Raw genomic sequence first — 19,742 nt, 5'->3', positions numbered from 1 at the left:
ATCTTGGTCAAATAAAAGTTGAGAGAGGAGTGCCATTAGAGTTCAGTGATGTTGGGAAGGCTAACTGGGCTTAGGCAAATGCCAATGATCCAGTGGAAGCAAAGGGGAGAGTTGATAGAGTAAGCTTTGCTATGTCACAAGAGACAAGCAAGTGCCAGTCAAATATAGAGGGCATGGTTCAAACAATAAAGGGCTAAACAGTAGAAGCCTCATTTGCTTTGAGTGTAGCAATGGAGTTCAGAAATGGAAAAAGAAAGTTCATTGGAAAGACTTAGAGAATGCACAAGGAAGATAAAATATTTAGAGGCTTCTGAGGTGGAAAAATACAGTGATGAAGACATGGAAAAAGAATATTCAGAAGGACAATATGGTTATTTGGAGGAGGAACAAAACTCAGCTGAATTCAGATAGATTGCGTCATTTAGGTAGTTTAAAACATACACTAAGACAGGTGTGATGTACATTACTTTTAGAAGACATAACTCAGAAATAAGGATTATAAATAATAAAGTGGCATCTCTTTTGAAGAAACAATGTGTGTATAGGAATGAGGTGTTTGCTGGTTATGTTGAAAGAAGTAATTTCCAATAAATAGTCTGCTTCGTTGAATTCTCAAAATTTAAAAGTTATATGCATTTGGATCTTAAGGAGATGGACTTGCTGAATGTCTTGCTTGTTGGTGTTTCTGTAGCTGTAGCTGCGCTTATTTCTGGTGAAATAGGGTGGGACGCAGCATTGAAAGTGTTGGATGAGTGGAGGGTGGATACCACTCTCAAAAAGGCACATGACACCTCAACTATGGCGATAAGGTCTTCAGCGATGTCATCTATGTTCTCAAGGGCAGCAGTGCTTTGGATGCAGGAAGCTTTGGAGTCACAGGATATTTGTTGGCAACATTTGAATAAAGCATTAGGAAGGATTATGAAAGTTTTGGATTTTACTGCAGATGCTGCATGGGATTCTTCGCATTTGCAGCACTATCTATTAATGCAAGTCACTGTAGGATTGAGGTCTCTGTGGTCGAGACGTTGGGATGCAGATAGTAAAGCACATAAAATGTTGACATTTGGAAAAGAAGCATTAGAAAAGATTTTGGTGGAGAATAAAGATAAAAGATGTGTGATGTCAACAGTACAAAGGAAATGGGTTAATACGAAGTTTTTTTTAGAGGGTTTTAATTTCTGAAGAGGATTCAGTAGATAAATGGATGCAAAGTTTTCAAGACAGGGATTCAAACAGTGACAGCAATTTGGCAGACAGGCATCTTTTGCTAGGGAGTAAGCAGGTACAGAAATAAATGTTTCCAGAAGATGTAGGCCTAATTAAGTATTCAGAACTGATGAGGGGAGGACTACTGTTTCTTGGGAAAAGATTGTCAGAAATTGCAATGGACCAATGGGGATGTTTCAAGTGGTAGCAAAGTATAGCGAATACTATTCCATAACATGCCAAAAAGCAGATTTTTATTCTCATCGGGAAGATCAGACAAGAGATTACTAGCAAAACAAGAAATAAAAATCTGTTAGACAAATGCATAGAATTGGAAGAGATCACAAGGCAGCCTGAGTTCCTTAAGCCACTCCTTGTGGGCCTTGACTTCCAAACCTTTTTTCTGGACACTTTTCACCTTGTCAATATCCTTCTTGAATTCTGGTGCCCAGAACTGGACATAGTATTCCAGTTGAAGTCTGACCAAAGCAGAATTGCTTCCCTTGATACAGATACTATGTTCCTATTGATGTAGCCTAGAATTGCATTGGGTGTTTTAGCTGCCACGTCACACTATGGACATATTCAGTTTGTAGTCTACTGAGATCTCTTTTGCATGTCTCTTTTGCATATATTGTTATAAGCCAGGTGTTAACCATCCTATATCTGTGCATTTCATTTGTTGAAATTCATTTTGTTAGTTTTCTAATTTGTTAAGGCCCTTTTGGATTCCGATCTTGCCCTCTGAGCTATTAGGTATCTTTAACAATTTGGTGTCATCTGCAAATTTGATAAGCATGCCTACTATTCCAACATATGCGGAATCAACATTGTACCATGAGAACTGAGGTTCTCAGGAATTTACTTGCTGTTCTTCACCATGCCAAAGGGCAATGGTTTGAAATATTGGGTATCTGAATGAGTTTGTAAGATATCTGAGATTCAAAAGAGAGGCTTTGCAGACTATAAAGGACAATTTACTGAGAGTTGACTTTATGGCACCCATAGAATCATATGTCAAAGGCATCAGAGCACAGAAGGCAAGGAGGCCTAGGATTAGTTCTTATGATAACGAAATACAGAGCTAAAGCTAACATATCTACAGTATATTTAAATGGAGCACTCAATATACAAACAGATTACTTCAGTCTGAATGTTATTCATCTGGAGAAATGGTAATTGAATGAGCAGTTTTCAAAAACTTGAACACCTTGTTAGGTCCATTCCAAATTGATTTATTCATGACAGACAGGAACTGCAGATTAAGCAGTTTTATTCAGTAGATGGAAGTGCAAGTGGGAGAAGCACAATGTCTTGACTATGAAATGGCCAAAAGGTATTCAATATGCATTCCCACCAGTAAAGATGCAGAAAGTGTTGCACAAGATACAGCTAGTGAAAGCTTGTGTTGTTTTAATAATTCCTTACTAGCCAAGGAGGCCATGATTTCCAGAAATGTTGTAAGTGGCATTGTAGACGCCAGTACCATTACCAATCCGAGCAGTTTTCTCCACGTCAACATCAGGATCCTGAATAGTTGAAACAGAATGCATGGCTATTGAAAGTATGACTTTGAAAATGTTCCTCATCGTTATCAACTAATCTTTGATGTGATGGGGAACCAATAATAGCCTATTCTCACACTTTCTACATTTCCACTAACCATAGATTTCAACATCACATCTGAATTGGATGTTGACTCTGTCAACAATTTTGCTTTTTGAACCTTTCCAATCAATGCCACTGAGGGATCTTTCTTATAAGGTGGCATTTTAATAGTGAGAACATGTGAGAGAAGAATTTCAGAATTAACAGCATTATTGGTAAACAAAACTTACGTAAATTCAACAGTGATTGGTTAGTACTAACTGGATCTGACCTTCATACTAAAATGTGTTCTAGGGAAGAATTGCAATGGCTTTATTATTCTCCTGAGTTTTTGTTTAAATCTGACAGGCTTTGAAGTCTAAGTGGCATAAAGCTAATGTTCGAAGGTTGGACAAATTTATCAGAAAAGGACCATAAAATTCATAAAATATTATCTCATTCAGTCCTAGATCTTTGAGATGGAAGATGATAAGTTATATTTTGACATGGTGGATCAAAGCTTGCATCTTTTTATGTTATGATATACATAAAACGTTTAGTCAATGTGTGGCCTCATTCAATGTGGTGTATTGCAACATCAATGTCGTTTGCAACAACTTCTTCATTAAGGGATGTCTGTGAGGCAGCAGGGTGGCGCATTCGTGAAGCATTATAAGTATAGATCATTGAAAGCAGCATTTGGAAGATGTGACCCACCCAAGATTGACGGCTTGGGAATTTCTCATTTGTGGTGGATTGCTCTCCGTGCCACCCTGAGAGTGAGAGATTGGATTTACCATGAAGATTCATTCTGGGAGGGCAGGAGAAACAATCCACACCCACCTGTGGGAATATGAAAAAGAGACATGAGAAGGTTTTTAGTTGCTGTTTAGTTGTTATGATTGAAATCTATGCTTAATTGTGTTGCTTTGAGTTTAGGTTGGTTTGTACTATTTGAAATTAAGGTTAGGCTAAGGACAGTAAATTCCTGGAAAAAGATGGGGCCCAAATGGAAGTTAACTGAAAAAGAACTTGGGCTCTTGCCATTCGAGATGGCATGCAGGAGAAACCCATGTGTGGTGGATTGTTCTTCCTGACATCTCAGAATGAATCTTCACAGGAAATCCAATCTTTTTATTTTATGCTAGGTGACAGTGGTTGCCTACTTAATCTTAATCAATATGCAGCTCTCAGGAACAGATACATATTGGTCAACCATCACATAACTTTCTTTTATTTAAATTGCTCCATATTATAGTTTAATGAGGATCTTAACAACTTTTTAAAGAAAAATATAATAATAATAGTAATAATAATAATAGTAGTAGTAGTAGTAGTAGTAAAAATAAGAACCCCTGGCTTGTATCATACTCAGGTGTTGGAGCCCAGATCACTCAGCCTACTCACCATGTACCTGGGATTTAAGTATTTAGTTAGTGATGGTGGTGTGGCTGAAGCTAGCTAGCCCTTTGCTTCTTCAAATTTGTGGCTAACCTGTATGCGTTTTCAGTGCCTGACGAGGACTAAAAACATTTTTATAACTTGAACACTAGACCTGACCTTGCAGTTTTTGAAATTCTGTATTTGTAATAAAGATGGTATTTTAAATGTTTCATTGTTTCAAATAATAAACATGAGTCTTTTAGATGTTTTTAAATGCTTTGAAAAGTAAAGGGGACAAATGGTATTCTTCATCAGAATTTCTAGTAAGTGTAAACCCCAGCAAATTTTGAAGGATATCTTGTCTCTTAGTTCACTTGGTGTTTATGATACATTTTGGGACTTGAATGCTCAGCACCTTTGCCTTTTGTGTTTGCAAAAAGCATGTGAATAAATGAGTATTGAAATTGGTGGCAAAGATTCTTTTTCATGATTAATTTTTAGTAATTTGTCCAAATTATATTTGCTTGGTTTGGCCATTTTTAGGTGAAGTTATCAAAGCTTGGGATATTGCTGTAGGAACGATGAAAATTGGAGAACTTTGTCAAATTACCTGCAAACCAGAATATGCCTATGGCTCTGCTGGCAGCCCTCCTAAGATTCCTCCCAACGCAACACTGATTTTTGAGGTAAGTTCAAAATGGTAGTATTCCGTCCACAACAGAGCAGCCCTATTCATTTGCAGTATTAAACAGTTTGTACCTGGAAATAGATGTGTCCCTCACTCATCTGGCTGTACACCTCAGAATGGGAGCCTGTGATTATGGCACCTAACTTATTCAGCAGGACAAGATTTAAGGAATATAAGGCGAAATAATGGAGCTCAGTGAAATGAGTAATGACTAGAAGTAGATATCTGCAATAATGTTGTCAGCCTCCATAACTCGTTTGCCTTGGACTAAGCTATAATGCGTGATTTCTACTATTTTTTGCATTACTGAGTTTGCATAATTGTCATAATTAAAAAGAAACGGTTGGGAAGACTCTTGGTCACATTTACTTCAAAGACCCACCAGACAATTCTTACATACTTTCAGCATATCTTTGTAACCATTTGTAAACAATGAAAACTTAATATCTGTCTCCTTATTTTTTCATCATATGCGCAGACTGCGCACATAGCTCTAGTTGCAAAACAATAGCAGGAAACATTTTGTGACATATTCCTAGATGTCATGTCATATTGTGAAGGCTGGTGTGCTAACTAGTAAAACTAATGAGTAAATCAGAACCATACCAGTGGTTATTAACTGTGATGTCTTCATTTTGTGAATGAGCCTCACAGCTTGTCTATGACCATATGAAAGTCATGTGATTGGCATAAAGTCAACATGCGGCCAATTTGATTGACATGAGGTATTTCTGTGCCTACTTTTCATATGCACAAGTTTGCACAATGGGAAAGCAGCTTTTACAGAGCAACGTATGTGTGTTGTGTCAGGGGTCCTCAAACTTTTTAAACAGAGGGCCAGGTCACAGTCCTTCAAACTGTTGGAGGGCTGGATTATAATTTGAAAAAACATGAATGAATTCCTATGCACACTGCACATATCTTATTTGTGGTGCAAAATAACACCTAAAACAATACAATAATTAAAATGAACAATTTTAACAAATATAAACTTACTAGTATTTCAGTGGGAAGTGTGAGCCTGCTTTTGGCTGATGAGATGGGATTGTTGTTGTTGTTGTTGTGTGTTTTCAAGTCGTTTCAGACTTAAGGTGACCCTGAGCAAGGGCCAGGTAAATGACCTTGGAGGATTAGTTTGAGGACCCCTGTGTTGCATCTTGGCACACACTGCAACCTCTAAAAACCAGAATAACTTCGGAGATTAGTTGGCCACCTCATAATGACTTTTGAAAAAGTATATGATTATGTCTATGGACAGTTTTGGACTTGATAAGACTTTTTAGTGAAAAGATTGTTTTAAAGTGTATTGATCTCAACAATGGTTGAAAAGCAGATCTGGGGATGAGACTTGACATGACGTTCTGTTTTTCTCTTGCTTTTCTCATTTTGGTGCATTGTGTGATTTCCACCAGAATGGCCTTGGCAAAGATGGTTTACTATATTTGGCCAATCACTTGAGTCTAAACAAATCCCATTATTACAGCTGTGAGGTTGCTTCTCTTGTTTATCTTCTCCCCTGTCCTCTTGTTGGAGTTTTATGGCAATAACATGAGTTGCCTTTGATTGTCATAATCCTGAAGACATCATTACCTGTATCAAATTGATTGTAGCAGAGGTGCTTAGCTGACTAATGTTGTAGGAGATGAGATAAAGCCACAATGGCTTCTTTGGAATTCATGTTTAGTTTGCTCTTTGCACTTTTTTTCATAATACACATCAACCTGTTGGATCCAGGATTCAATGGTCTAGCAGGAAATAAAAGTAATTTAAGCATGAATCCACTTTGATGTTAAAAACAGGTTTTATTACGATCACATTTCAGAAATAGGCACTGTTTCATTATCTGGGTTTAGGCCACAAGGGGGCAATAGGGAGAGAAGGATAGTCCATTTTAGAGGGGTAGGGGGTGTGTTGAAGTAGTAAAACAATTTCCCCAAATTTTCCTGTTATCCCCCCACCCATGCCCCAGTCGAGGTTTATGACATGGGAAATGGGGAGGGGGAATAACCAGCAAAACAGAGAAAATACTTTTCCTCCTTCAACTCACACTTTGTATAATGGACCATTCTGCTCTCTCTAGCGCTCCCTTGTGGCCTCTGCCCGAATAATGGAACAGTCATCAGAAATGTAACATACAACTAAAACTATTAGGTACTTATGTCAACCTGCAGCATCAGCTTAATTTCTTTACTGGGCTGTTGATAAGACAAAGGAGGAAACATAAAAGCAAAATAAAATGGTTAAGTAAGCTAAATGGGTGAAAAAGCTGATCTTGTAATAGATGAAAAAACAAACAGAAATCTAGAAATAAGATTAAAATGCTTAGCTGAAATACTGAAATTTGTAGTGAATACTAGAAGGGATCCAAGGGAGATTGTTCTACCATGTTTTTACTTCAGGTGTTAAAATTCCTTGGACCTACTCCGTATTGTAAACTTCAACCAGAAATTCTGGTGGTGAGCATTACGTATTCTTGGTTGCATTCAAGTACTGACTAGTCTACTGAGCCTTTCTCTAATCAAAAGTAATAATGCAGTCTCATTCTACTGCAGTAGCCTAATGATGAGGTATCTTGCTGTAAGCAGAACTTGAACTGCATATGAAGTATTAAATTTCTGAAGATATACTAATGTCTTAGCACAACACATTTGTGAACCATATAAAACTCAGAGTGTTTCAAGTATTCGCAAAGCATCTTTCTGTATCAATGTCAGCATTTGGTTCTTCGTGTGCCTTAGGAAATCCTGCAGCTTTGTCATTTTAGGTTGCTTTTATGGTTGGCTGCACCAATAACTCATTTCATTCCAGAGGCTATTTGAAGGTTGCATATGTTATATGCATGTAGAAAGACTGAACCTGGAAAGATTGTTTAAGTGAGAAAAAAAAATCCAGGTTAACAAAATGCTGGTAATTTAAAACTGGAAAGACTTCCAATCAGTGAGTAACACTGAAGAGAGCTTTTGGGCTGCACTACAGTAATGGGAAACATCAATCCGACCTTCCTTTATCACATCTCAGGGAAATGATGATATGTTCCCAAACAATGGCCCAGTATTGTTAGGCCAAGATTCCCTTTCATGTTAAGAATTCTTGTATGATAAATACATTCTGTAATAACTGATATGTGCTAATTAGGTGCAGCGGGTAACTGCAAAGACAGCAAAACTAACATTGCGGGTTGTTAACCCTTCCTTATGCTATCCAAAAACAAATGTAGCTGTTCTGACTTACATACAAATTTAATTTAACAATAAACTTGCAGATTTGTTCTAATCCCAGGAACTGCTGGCAGTAGCCTAAGTGGTCATGTATGTATATATATCTTGTAAGCCACTCTGAGTCTCTTTCGGGGTGAGAAGGGCAGCATATAAATGTCATAAATAAATAAGTAGCAAAGGTATTGAGCTCCAAAGGAACATGATGGGATCTAAGGGTAAGATCCTGACATCTTCACACTGAATGTTTCCTTTTTACCTAAAGTTGTGCTTTCATTTCACATCAATCAAGAGATTGTGCTATCTCAAGACTGGGCAAAGATGGTGCACTGCAGAGCTCTCTCTTCATAAGCTCCTGGGGGAGAACTCAGTACTTGTGGATTATCACCACTTGGTCTGGTAGTGGCATCCTTCCAGTCAAGGAAGGAGTGGTTTTTGTTGGGTTTTTTTTGTGAAGATCCAGGTTCTGCTTTTGATAGCTTGCCAAGGCATTTGTTTTTACCTCTTGGGCCAGAGGACAAATGAGTCAGGAGAAAATGTCCATCACAGCATGACAGCTATGTTAAACCCACAGCAGAAAATAACACCTTACCTGCCATTTTTAAGAAAGAAAGAAGATTTTACTTTGTGGGACTCATTTCTGGCTATTGGAGAATTACTCCCATTGACAATAACTTCTATGGTTGGAAGATATGTGCGATTCTAAATTTATTATCTGGAAATGGAATGCAACTAACTCTCCCACAGTGCTGATGGACTTTAAGTAAGACTGTTAAGAAATGCCAAGTCTAATAAATATTGCTGGCTAGTTTGATTGTAACAGCTAGTAGTATACATACCTGTCAAAAGCTTAAAGTATTGCCTATCTTTGAAGCCAAGAAAAAAAATGAATGAATGAATGAATGAAAGAAAGAAAGAAGGAAAGTGTAATCTTTGCCACCTGGTTGTTTTGCTGTAATAACTTTATTCAAAATGAGAACAATCAGCCTGATCAGAATTGAATAAATACTGTACTTGTTTAATGTAAGCTTATTGATACATGGTAATAGAAATGTGAAGAAAGTATACTTCAGTCTTTACCACACATAGTAATATGATCTACAAAATAATTTTATCACAGCAGTAATAGGGACAAGACTTTAAGGATAGGATTGGCAGTAGCTTGATCTGCATTTGTAATTCATTTCCTTTTTGTTTTAATGTGTTTGGCATTACTTTCAATTTTGTGTGTGTAAAACCGTTGATCTGGAGAGGGATTTTTAAATTTTAAAGGAAAGCTATTGTCTTGGGCAGTGCTATCCTTCTGTTAAATTTTGGTAAGGTAACCTCTGAGAATTTTATAAAACCTTGAGTTTCCATTATCCTTTTCTCTAGATAGAGTTGTTTGAGTTCAAGGGAAAGGACCTTACAGACGATGAAGATGGTGGAATAATTCGACGAATCCGTAAAAAAGGAGAAGGCTACTCCAAACCCAATGAAGGAGCCTTAGTAGAGAGTAAGTGTCTGAAAAAGTGCAAATATGTTTAAATGGGATGCTTATGAGTCCAGGGCCCAGTAAGCTAGAGCAGGTGTAATTCTAGAATGCATATTCTCTAATCACTATCATTCCTAGAAGCACATAAGAATCCTGCTAAAGTAGTTCAAAGTGACATCTAGACTAACATCCTGTGTCCAGAAGTGACCAACCAGATGTGTGTGGGAAGCCTAAAAGCATAGCCTAAATCCTTTCTTGCTGTTGTTTCCCAGCAATTGGCATTTGAGGTCACAGTGCCTGTTCTTCTAGAGATAGCATACTATGAGTAACAGCAGTTGATAGCCTTATCCTCCACAAATTGGCCAAGCTGTTGTTTGAATCCATCTATTTTGGTGGATCCCATCTTGTAGCAGTTGTGATAGATTAACTATGTATTGCATGATGAATTATTTCCCAGGTTTCTCAGGGGTCTCTCACCAATCAGCTTCAATAGATGATCTTCCAGTATTATGCAAGACAGAGAACAGATTTTTCAAATCCTTTTTCAGTGTTGTGTATAAACTTATACTCTTTCATCATGTTTTCCATTGAACTTATGTTTTTTCCTCTAAATTAAAAAGTCCCAAATATTGTAACATTTCCACATGGAGCAATTGCTACAGACTGCTCAAAGTTATGTTAAGTCCATATGGACTGCCACCCCTAGCAAAACCCCAGCAAAGACTAATGAATAATGGCTATGTTTCAATGTTGTTTCAATGTTTTATGTTGTAATAATGTTAAACAGTGGGTGTAAGGAATGGCAGCAGGTGTTTAGAAAATGAATTGCCATGCTTTTGGTTACATTCACTCCTTTGATTGTTACCAGAGATTAGGTAGTCTAGGGAATCTCGGAGGCCAGAAAAGCAGCCTGTGGTCCTAGTGCTGTACTGTGCCCAGCCACACCTAGAACCTTAATACAGGGAACTCACAGTTAACTGGAACTCAAAAACCAGAACACTCAAGCAACAAGCCAATCAAAGAAATCATACTTTACTTTTATAATACAGTTAAACAGTAAAGCTGTGTTACATTTAGTCGTTATTTGTGTTTAAATTACTGTATTTCGATATCAATATTGTTAATACAGAGCTTATGTATGATAAATTGTATTAGACCTATTTTAATAACTTTCAGGCAATGAGAAACTGTCTGCCAAGTCCCCTTAGGTGCCAGTTAACTGAGAGTCTGCTAGTTTCTGGAATTCCACCCTCCTTGTTTTTCATAACCCAGCTGGGAAAATGTGCTGTGTCCACTCTACACTGATTATACTAGTTTTGTGTAATACTTTTTTTGGGACTGATAAAACAGAACCTTTATAATCCCATCTTTTTTGTACCAGTTGAGGTCGAAGGTTGGCATGGAGACAGAGTTTTTGACAAGCGTGAGCTGCGGTATGAAGTAGGAGAGGGAGAAAATTATGACCTTCCTCCTGGGCTGGACAAAGCACTGCAAAAAATGGAGAAGTTGGAGGAGTGTGTAATATATCTCAAACCCAGGTATACTTCTTGAACTGGTTCTGCCACACTTTTTACTTAAATGAATGAGGCATAGCTATTCTTGCAATGAGCCTAAATTTGAGTATAGGGTTATTTGTTTTAAAAACAATTTAAAGTTAATGTGTCACGGTTTTTGAATAGTATTCTAAGTTCAGTTTCTCTACTGTGGGATAGTGCACTATTGGTTGGAGATATTTTGAGGAAGAATGGATTGATTCAGCTCTTAGAATATTCTATATTTCTTCACAGCTATGGTTTTGGCAGTGCTGGGAAACAAAAGTTTCAGATCCCTCCAGATGCAGAGCTGCAATATGAAATCAAACTCAAAAGTTTTGAAAAGGTATGTACAGGAGAGTTTTCTAGTGATTGATCCTGTCTAGTTCCATCCCATGCTCAAAAGAGTCTTAAATATCTATACATATCTAAAGCCTTACATAGTGTACAGAGTTTAAGAAACAAAATGGACTTGAAGTCCTAGTGCAGGAAGGTAACAATGATTTTATAGTTTTAATGCAGGCTTGGTGGAATTACTCCCATGATCGGAATAATTGAGATATAATCTGTTCAAAAAGAACTGATGGGCAGAAAAGCTAAAATCACAAGAAAAATTAAAGTTGACCAGTAGAGCATTTGAGTGAAAATAATCAAGAGAAGTAAATAATTGCAACATTGCAGTGAGTGTTTACTACAGGCCATCAAACCAGGATAACGCGGTGGACGATGCTTTTCTCAAAACACATTTCAGAACTCTCCAAGATTCGGAATTAAGTGGTCATGAGGAAATTCACCTACCCTGAAAGCATGCAGGGAACACTATAATGACATCTCTGATTAAAATCGATTCTTATATTTATTGCACACTTGCAATAGTGATCTCTTTATGAAGTGGTTGTTAGTTTGATTCCACTTATATTTTATCATACCAAAAGTAGGCATATATCCCAAATTTCAGACCATCTTCAAATAGTGGTGATATTTGTTCCTCAAAGTTAACAAGTTTTTCACCCATGTCAAACAACAAGCATGATTATATATTATCAATTTAGGAGACTCTTTCCTTTTCCTATCTTGTCATATAAGATACCTTATATCTAACCCTGGGTCTTTTTTCTTGCCAAATTAAGGTTGGTGAGTCTTTTTGCCATTGTTTGAATGGAGTGGCCAACACACATTTTGGTGCCTCATATATAGCCCTGTTTCTGGGTATATTTGACCTGCTAATTCCAAAAATGCTACTAGTTTCCCTCTATCAGCTCTGTTTTTTTAATACAAAAGATGTACCATCTACCAGTCACCATCCTGCTTGGCCACAAAAAATCAAGATATCCATATCTAGGAAACTAGAACTGATGCAACCTAGTCAATGAATCAATGCCCCCCAAATAACCCCAGAAACAGACCTAAAAACCAAAACACAAAGAAAATAAAAAATCGGCTGTGTTGTGGTTAGGAAAGGTGTGGCAAAGTGCTGGGAAGGGTTAGAGCTGAGGGAAGCATGAAACTGCTCTTTTAGGATAAGCCACCTCACCACATGTATAAATGAATGAAATGCAGGCGACAGGTCACAAGCCAGGAGAGGGCTCTGCATGTCCCATCTGGCATGAGCACCATAGGTTTGCCATCACTGCTTTATGATTCTTTTAAGTCTTCCAGGGTAACTCTGTGGTAACTTCCAGCAGAAGTTAAATAAAAGTTTTGTATAACTTTTCATGGTTTAGGTGTTCACTATTCATAGTTTCCAGTTTCCAAAATAGGTTCGGGACCAGTAAGGTAATGCGTAGCCAGTTGCCAGGTCTCCCACATAAAGGTTTGTGGCATTTGCCCTTATATTCATTCATCCTCCTTTTTCTTTTTGCTCCAAAGGCGAAGGAGTCATGGGAGATGAATACTGACGAGAAGTTGGAACAAGGTTCCATTGCAAAAGAAAAGGGTACCCAATATTTCAAAGTAGGTATATAAGGTTGGGTTTTTTCCTTCCTTGGCAGATTTCTTTTAGTAGAACATAATTATATTTGGGTATATTCCATACTTCTGTTAATTCTGCTGAAACTGCAATGTGAGTGATTCTTGATTTTCTTCAGGATTAGAGCATTGCCTCCAAAAATTATATGGGCAGAAAAAAACTAATTACTGCGTTCTCACATCAAAATAGATCTATTAAACAGTGAGAGATGGCTTCTAGGAAATTTAAGAGAACCTGGTTTTGATTTTATTAGCAAATATGTTAAAAGAATACATATGTCAGAATGCTTGCCCTTTTTTAAGGAACTTTGCCTCGCAGCAAAAGGAATCAGTGTTAAAATGTTTTAACAAGACAAAACAAAACAGTCTTTTAACAAGACAAGGAGTGGTCCCTTTAATAGCACCTTTTATTGAGTATTCATTTTGAGAAAAATGTTCAGTTTTACTAGACACTTGTAAATGTTGTGTCTTCTAGTGCATGTGTGGGCATGGCATAGGATTCTGCCAAGCAACAAGAAACGTCTGAAGAGCTTTTTAAAAAACCTTCGCATGAAGGTTGAGTTATGAGGGTCATGCATGTACATAGTCATTATAAAGAATATATGACAGGCCCTTACACTCAAGGATATTCAATCTAGAATAGATATAGTGAATCATTCATAAATTGAATTGATGATGAAATTAACTTTACCAGTTGTGGCTGTGAGCTCTAGACATAATTTGGCCTTTTAATACACACAATAATATAATCCATTGCCTTCCAGGAGGGGAAGTACAAACGAGCAACATTACAATATAAGAAGATTGTATCGTGGCTGGAGCATGAAACTGGACTCTCCGATGAGGAAGAGTTGAAAGCCAAGAGCCTCAGGCTGGCAGCACATCTTAACTTGGCCATGTGCCATCTGAAGTTAAAGGAATATACCCATGTCTTAGAAAACTGCAACAAGGTAAATTGCACTTTAGACATCAAAGGCATATATGAACTTCAACCAATAATGGTAATTCTGGGTGCTGCGTAACTCTTACAAAACATGATTAAACTGTAACTAAAAACATACTACAGGCAGTCCCCAAGTTACAAACATCCAACTAACAAACAAACGACTCATAGTTAAGAATAGAGGTGAGACAACAGGAAGTGAGAGAAATCTACCCCTAGGAAGGGAAATTTACTCCTGAAAAAGTTATTATCATGGAGAAAAGGTGTCTGCAATAAAGCTTCATCACCAATCCTTGCTTCTGCAACAAGCCACGTTTTTCAAAATCCAATTTTCTCAAAGACAGAAACTGGGCGAAATCTTCTGAGCAGGGGCACACATAGCAAAACATACACCGCTGGGGTGTTAACACTTCCCTATGTTATCCAAAGCTTTTATATATGTATGTATATTTGTTTGGCTGGAGTTCCATTTAAAAATGTACCTGTTCAGACTTACATACAAATTCAACTTAAGAACGAACCTACAGATCCTATTTTGTTTGTAACTTGAGGACTGCCTGTATTACATTTTTTATAAATAATATCAATAGTATTTAAATTACATAGCTTAATTTTTAAAAATGCATTTAAAGCATAATTAAAAAATAAAAACAGACATTTGCCTATTTTGAACTTTACTCTGCTATATGATTAAAATCTAGTTTGAAAGGTCTTAACTTGCTAATGGAAAGAAAGCACGCTAATAAACATGCTTGAGGACCAGCTACTGTCTTCAAAAACTTGAACCTGTGAATATGATGGGACTCAAAAGATTTTCTTGAAATCTGAGGCTTGAGGGAGTCTGTATGGGTTGATAAGAGTCTTTTACATAGTCTGGATCAAAACCATGTAGGACTTGAAAAACATTAAGATTTGGACAAGGAAAAAGACTGGTACACAATGAGACTTTTTCAATAGAGGAATTATGTAATCCCTGCAACCAGCTTGGTTGCAACATCTTGAACCTACTAGAGTTTACAAAGACAGAACCGTGTAAAGTGTGTTACTCTAACCTGAAATGCTATAACCAAGTTGCATATCATGATGACAGAGCCAACATCTCAAGGAATACATGCAGCAGATGGACTAGTTTTAACTGCAAATTCACTTCTGGCTTTGCGGAAACCTGGGCAGGCAGTCTGAGATCTGAGTCTAGGGGTATTCCTGGACTGTAAACCTGAGCTTCAGAAAAAGTGCAACTGCAGTTAGTTCAAGCTGAATTTGTATTCCCTCACTAGCCTTGCAGCTTCTTTCCCATCTGGATTAAATTTCAGTGTGTTCATCACCTACTTCTTTACTGATAGCAGACCAAAGATTTAATGCAGGAAAAGCTTTGTCGAATTTAGCTGGAAAAGCAAGATAAGAGGTGGGTGTCATCAGCATACTAGTGATTTCAAATCACAGAACTCTGGATGACATCATTCATTGGTTTCATATATATTTAAAACAGATGAAGGAGCCTATTAAACCATAAAGCACCCACAGAACAGTGACCAGGAATTAAACAGGCATGCCTCAACATTACCCCCCAAAAAAGCACTAGAACCGCTGTAGAATAGTATCACCTTCTTCTTTCTGTCCTAGAGATGATGCCATTGCCGATGGAATTGAAAACCACTGAGGTCCAACAGGGAAACACTCCTCTTGTTTAGTTCTTGCATAAGCCATCCACAGCAGCGATCAAACCTTTCTCAGACCCATAACAAGATCTAAAGTCGGACTGAAATAGATCTACACAATTTATTTAACCAGGAACTCCCCTGGAGCTGGAAAGCCATGAGAGGCTATAGGTTACCTTGCCCAAGAAGAGAATATTGGAGGCTGAGTGATGACTGGCCTATATGGTGAAATTCAGGGAATTTTTTTTGTGCTGCCCCTCAAGTCTTGACAAAGTGTATGGTTGTAGTGGCTGCTTGACTTCGGTCACAGGGTCTCATCCTCCTCCTGTACATAGTTAACTCGCATCTCATTGCCCACTCCTGGAATCAATTGTTCCACAACATCAAGCCATATTGAATCTCCTGTGCAGCTTCAGACTTGTTGATATCAAGGCCTGTTTTGCCCCCATGCAGCTGATTGACATGAGCAATTCAATTCAGCAAGCGTTCTTTCTTCCCAAAAAGTTTGAGGAGTGACTTTTTGCTTCATGTATTGCAGAAGGATGAGAGCTCAACAAATCCAAGCTCTACCAGGGCACATAAAGTCTACTATGTCCATGATTCAATTCACAATGGTTATCATGATTCGTCCAAGTGTTCCGTGATTCCCATCGCAATTTTTGGTGGCATCAATATCCATGCTTCAGTTTCTACAGTGGTGGACAACCAGGGCCCAGGTCTGTGTAGGCGTTTTGTTTCATCTACCACAGACTTCAATGTTGGTCACCGCAGACATATCTCTGCATGGCAATGGTCAACAAAGGACAATTCCACCACTGTCTTCAACAATGTGGTACTCAGTGCTGCAGGCTCCTGAATCTCACCATGAAGATCTAAAATTGATGCATAAACAATCATATATCCAGATTCTTGTAAGTTTGTGTGATCTGTGTGGTCATGTTCCAGAAGCATTTCTCCTGATGTTTCACCCACATCTATGGCAGGCATCCTCAGAGGTTGTGAGGTCCTCAGAGGCTATGACCTCACAATCTCTGAGGATGCCTGCCATAGATGCAGGCAAAATGTCAAGAGATAATGATTCTTGAACATGACCATACAGCCCAAAAAACTTACAGCAATCCAGTGATTCCGGCCATGAAAACTTTTGACAGTCATATATCCCTTGTCACAATTTGTCTTCCGGAGGAGGAGAGCAGAGAGGATGCTCTGAGATGGATGTCCCACTCTTGGCACCCACACCTGAGCTTTTTCCACCCACTCTTTCATCTGTGGGGCATGCCCACTATATACTTGTCTTTCCACCAAACACACAATGCAGTCTCTGGTGCCAGAAATTAACAGTGTGATATTGACAAATCTCTGCGAGATGCATTTATTTTTGGTTGGCTGGGTCTCGTGCCTTTTTCCCCATTCCATCAATTATGAGAATTCTGGCAAAAATCATTCAAGACAATGCAAAGTGCATACTGAACACCTCATGGTGGCCAAAGCAGCCATAATTTGCCACTCCTGTGTTCCAGGAGGAGATACCACAAATTTCAATCCTGACCAGATCTTATAATCATTTACAAGAGTCAAGAAACCATCCATCAAACACTTCAGAATCCCACATTTGATCTTGAAAATAGGCTTCACTCCCTTGACCTGGCGAAGGCCTTCATTTTTTATGTACACCAAACTTTTGTTCATAGGAAATTGACCTACTAGATAAGACAGTCAATGAAGAATAAGATCAACTCACAGAAGAGAGCTGGTGCCATCTGTGAAATAAAAATTCAAACTATACCTTTCAATACAATATTGGACACAAAGTTCATAGCCAAACAGTCAACCTTCCACTTCTCGGAGACTAGGGGCATAAGACCCAGTGCTTCTGTTGTGTGTTCCATCAATAAATCCTCTAAGCCAAGCGATTTGTTTTTTTCCACCCTTCACCGGGGAAACCAAAAACCAAAGGCAATAGGTTTGGCTTAGAGGATTTATTTTTGCAAGGCTACCGGCTTCAAAAACATTTCAGGGCATCCCCTGAGAAACAGCATGACCCAGGGTTTTCTTCAATACTACTAGCTAGGACCTGGAAGACATCGGTAAACTTGGGCACCTGTCTGCAAAGCAGCCAGTGGAGCTGCGGTGGCAGTGACTCACTTATCAAGGTGGGGAGAGGCAGACAAGAGTGGGGAGCTCAGCTCTGCTGCTGCCCTACATTGTTAAGGGGTTTTTACAAGCCTCCACGCATGGTAACAGTCTTACCAAGCTAGCAATCCCTTTGTAGGGGGGCAGCAGAGGTGGCACCACATAATCCGTAGATAAGCAAATTCACAAAAATAAAACTCGTAAAACTTGAGGGATGGTTGTTTTAGCTTTCAGAAAACATTAGAATTCTCCACACTGGTGAATCCTAGATTTATGTCTCATGTAGCAGAGTTTAGTGTCATATTGTTATGTCCCGTTGTTTTTGTGCGTTTTCAAGTCGTTTCTGACTTACGGCGATCTTGGGGTTTGTTGGCAGAATTCATTCCTAGGGTTTGTCCTTGCCTTCCTCTAAGGCTGAGAGGGTATGACTTGCCAATATTCACCTAGTGACTAGGAAGTTGAACCTTGGTCTCTGATGTCCTCATCCAACACTTAAACCATTGCACCACACTGGTTCTCTTTCTGTCTTACACATTTCCTAATCAGAATCCTAAATGTTTCTTTTCACCTTATTTCACCTAATAGGCTCTCGAGCTGGACAACAGCAATGAGAAAGGCCTTTTCCGGCGTGGTGAAGCCCATCTGGCTGTTAATGACTTTGAGTTGGCGAGAGAAGATTTCCAGAAGGTGCTACAGCTCTACCCAAGTAACAAAGCGGCCAAAGCACAGCTAATGATCTGTCATCAAAAGATCCGTGAACAGCATGAGAGAGAGAAAAAGATGTATGCCAATATGTTCCAGAGGTTGGCAGACAAGGAGACAAAGGTAATTCCATATCTATTTTGTCTGGGGGGTGGGGGGAGGATTTTGCTTACCCCATTTGGTGGACACCATAAGACAAGGAATTAACTATTTCATACTGGGGTTCATAATGCAAACATTTTTGAGCTGCCCTTAGAAGATTGCTGTGCCCACAGCTCAGAAACTACTTTAAAATGCTGATAAGAATCAAGGGTTCTGCTGATCTGGTTTTTATCGTAATGCTTTTTCCACAGCTGGAAGCTGATACAGTCCGCAAAGAAGAGACAGAAATGAAAGACGACAAACAGAATGGGGTTGAAGAAAAAACAGAAGTTGATGTAGAAGCTTGAAGCTGTCATGCTGATCTGTTTTGTAAAATTGAAGAATTTCCAGTGAACTAGACCTTTATTTTTCTATCTGATTGAAATAAGGGACAGAGGCTGGGGTTATGGTGCTGCTTTGTGTCTGTCTATGTAGGAAACATTGGTGGCTGAACAGACCTGAGTAATCTTAGGGACTTTATTTATTCAATCATGAGTTCTGACTCTGTTATTGATCTTGGGAGTTCCATCAAGATTCCTTTTTAATTCCTTTTTTTTTCTCTGACTGGCATCCCTCTCGGGTTCCTGCACAATCTAGTCCCAATTTCCATTCTGTTTACTCTTGAATAAAAGTCAAAGAATCAGCTTAGCTAAAAAAAAGTCACTGTATGAAAGACTTAACTAGTGTGTCCTTTCTCCTATTACAGCCTGGTCATGTCTTCTTTCCTCTGTCAATGCAGGCATGCTCCTTCCATGGAGATATTGTTGTCATCTTTCTTGTAATGCCTCTTCTTTTGCATATTACTGAAGATGAAGACTGCAGTCCAAAGCTTGAGCAATAAAGCACCAAAAAAAATCGAGTCTGTGCCATGTTTAGCAAATGAGTATTTCCTTGTCAGCATCTTACCACTTGCTAGCTCACAAAGAGAACTTCGTATAGCACTTGCCACTGTGAATCCATAAGTACTTGTCCGAACGGATTATACAGGCTTAAGACAGAGACACAGCTGTCCTATGATTCCACCTTATGCTGTGTAAGAAAGGTGCAATTTGCTGGGAATTTTACTCATTTTGAAAGGGACATAAAATCACTTGGAAGCAGAAATAGTT

The 19,742-nt window shown here is 38.5% G+C and overlaps 1 protein-coding gene across 1 annotated transcript in view; it reads left to right on the top strand.

Moving 5' to 3' along the window:
• Positions 1 to 19,492, top strand: part of FKBP4 (FKBP prolyl isomerase 4) — a 30,978-nt gene extending 11,486 nt beyond the window's left edge. Inside the window, exons 3-10 of the mRNA XM_060778049.2 lie at positions 4,723 to 4,865; positions 9,457 to 9,577; positions 10,938 to 11,094; positions 11,344 to 11,434; positions 12,958 to 13,041; positions 13,821 to 14,006; positions 18,376 to 18,615; positions 18,846 to 19,492. Of these exons, the coding sequence (XP_060634032.1) occupies positions 4,723 to 4,865; positions 9,457 to 9,577; positions 10,938 to 11,094; positions 11,344 to 11,434; positions 12,958 to 13,041; positions 13,821 to 14,006; positions 18,376 to 18,615; positions 18,846 to 18,941 (1,118 nt within the window). The 3' untranslated portion in view covers positions 18,942 to 19,492. The remainder of the gene's footprint in view (positions 1 to 4,722; positions 4,866 to 9,456; positions 9,578 to 10,937; positions 11,095 to 11,343; positions 11,435 to 12,957; positions 13,042 to 13,820; positions 14,007 to 18,375; positions 18,616 to 18,845) is intronic.
• Positions 19,493 to 19,742: the final 250 nt, after the last annotated feature.

The sequence above is a fragment of the Anolis sagrei genome, chromosome 5 (assembly GCF_037176765.1).
Source record: "Anolis sagrei isolate rAnoSag1 chromosome 5, rAnoSag1.mat, whole genome shotgun sequence".
NCBI classification, from domain to species: Eukaryota; Metazoa; Chordata; class Lepidosauria; order Squamata; family Dactyloidae; genus Anolis; species Anolis sagrei.
The sequence above is the reverse complement of the archived record's forward strand: the minus strand, read 5'-3'. Positions and strand labels throughout refer to the sequence as shown.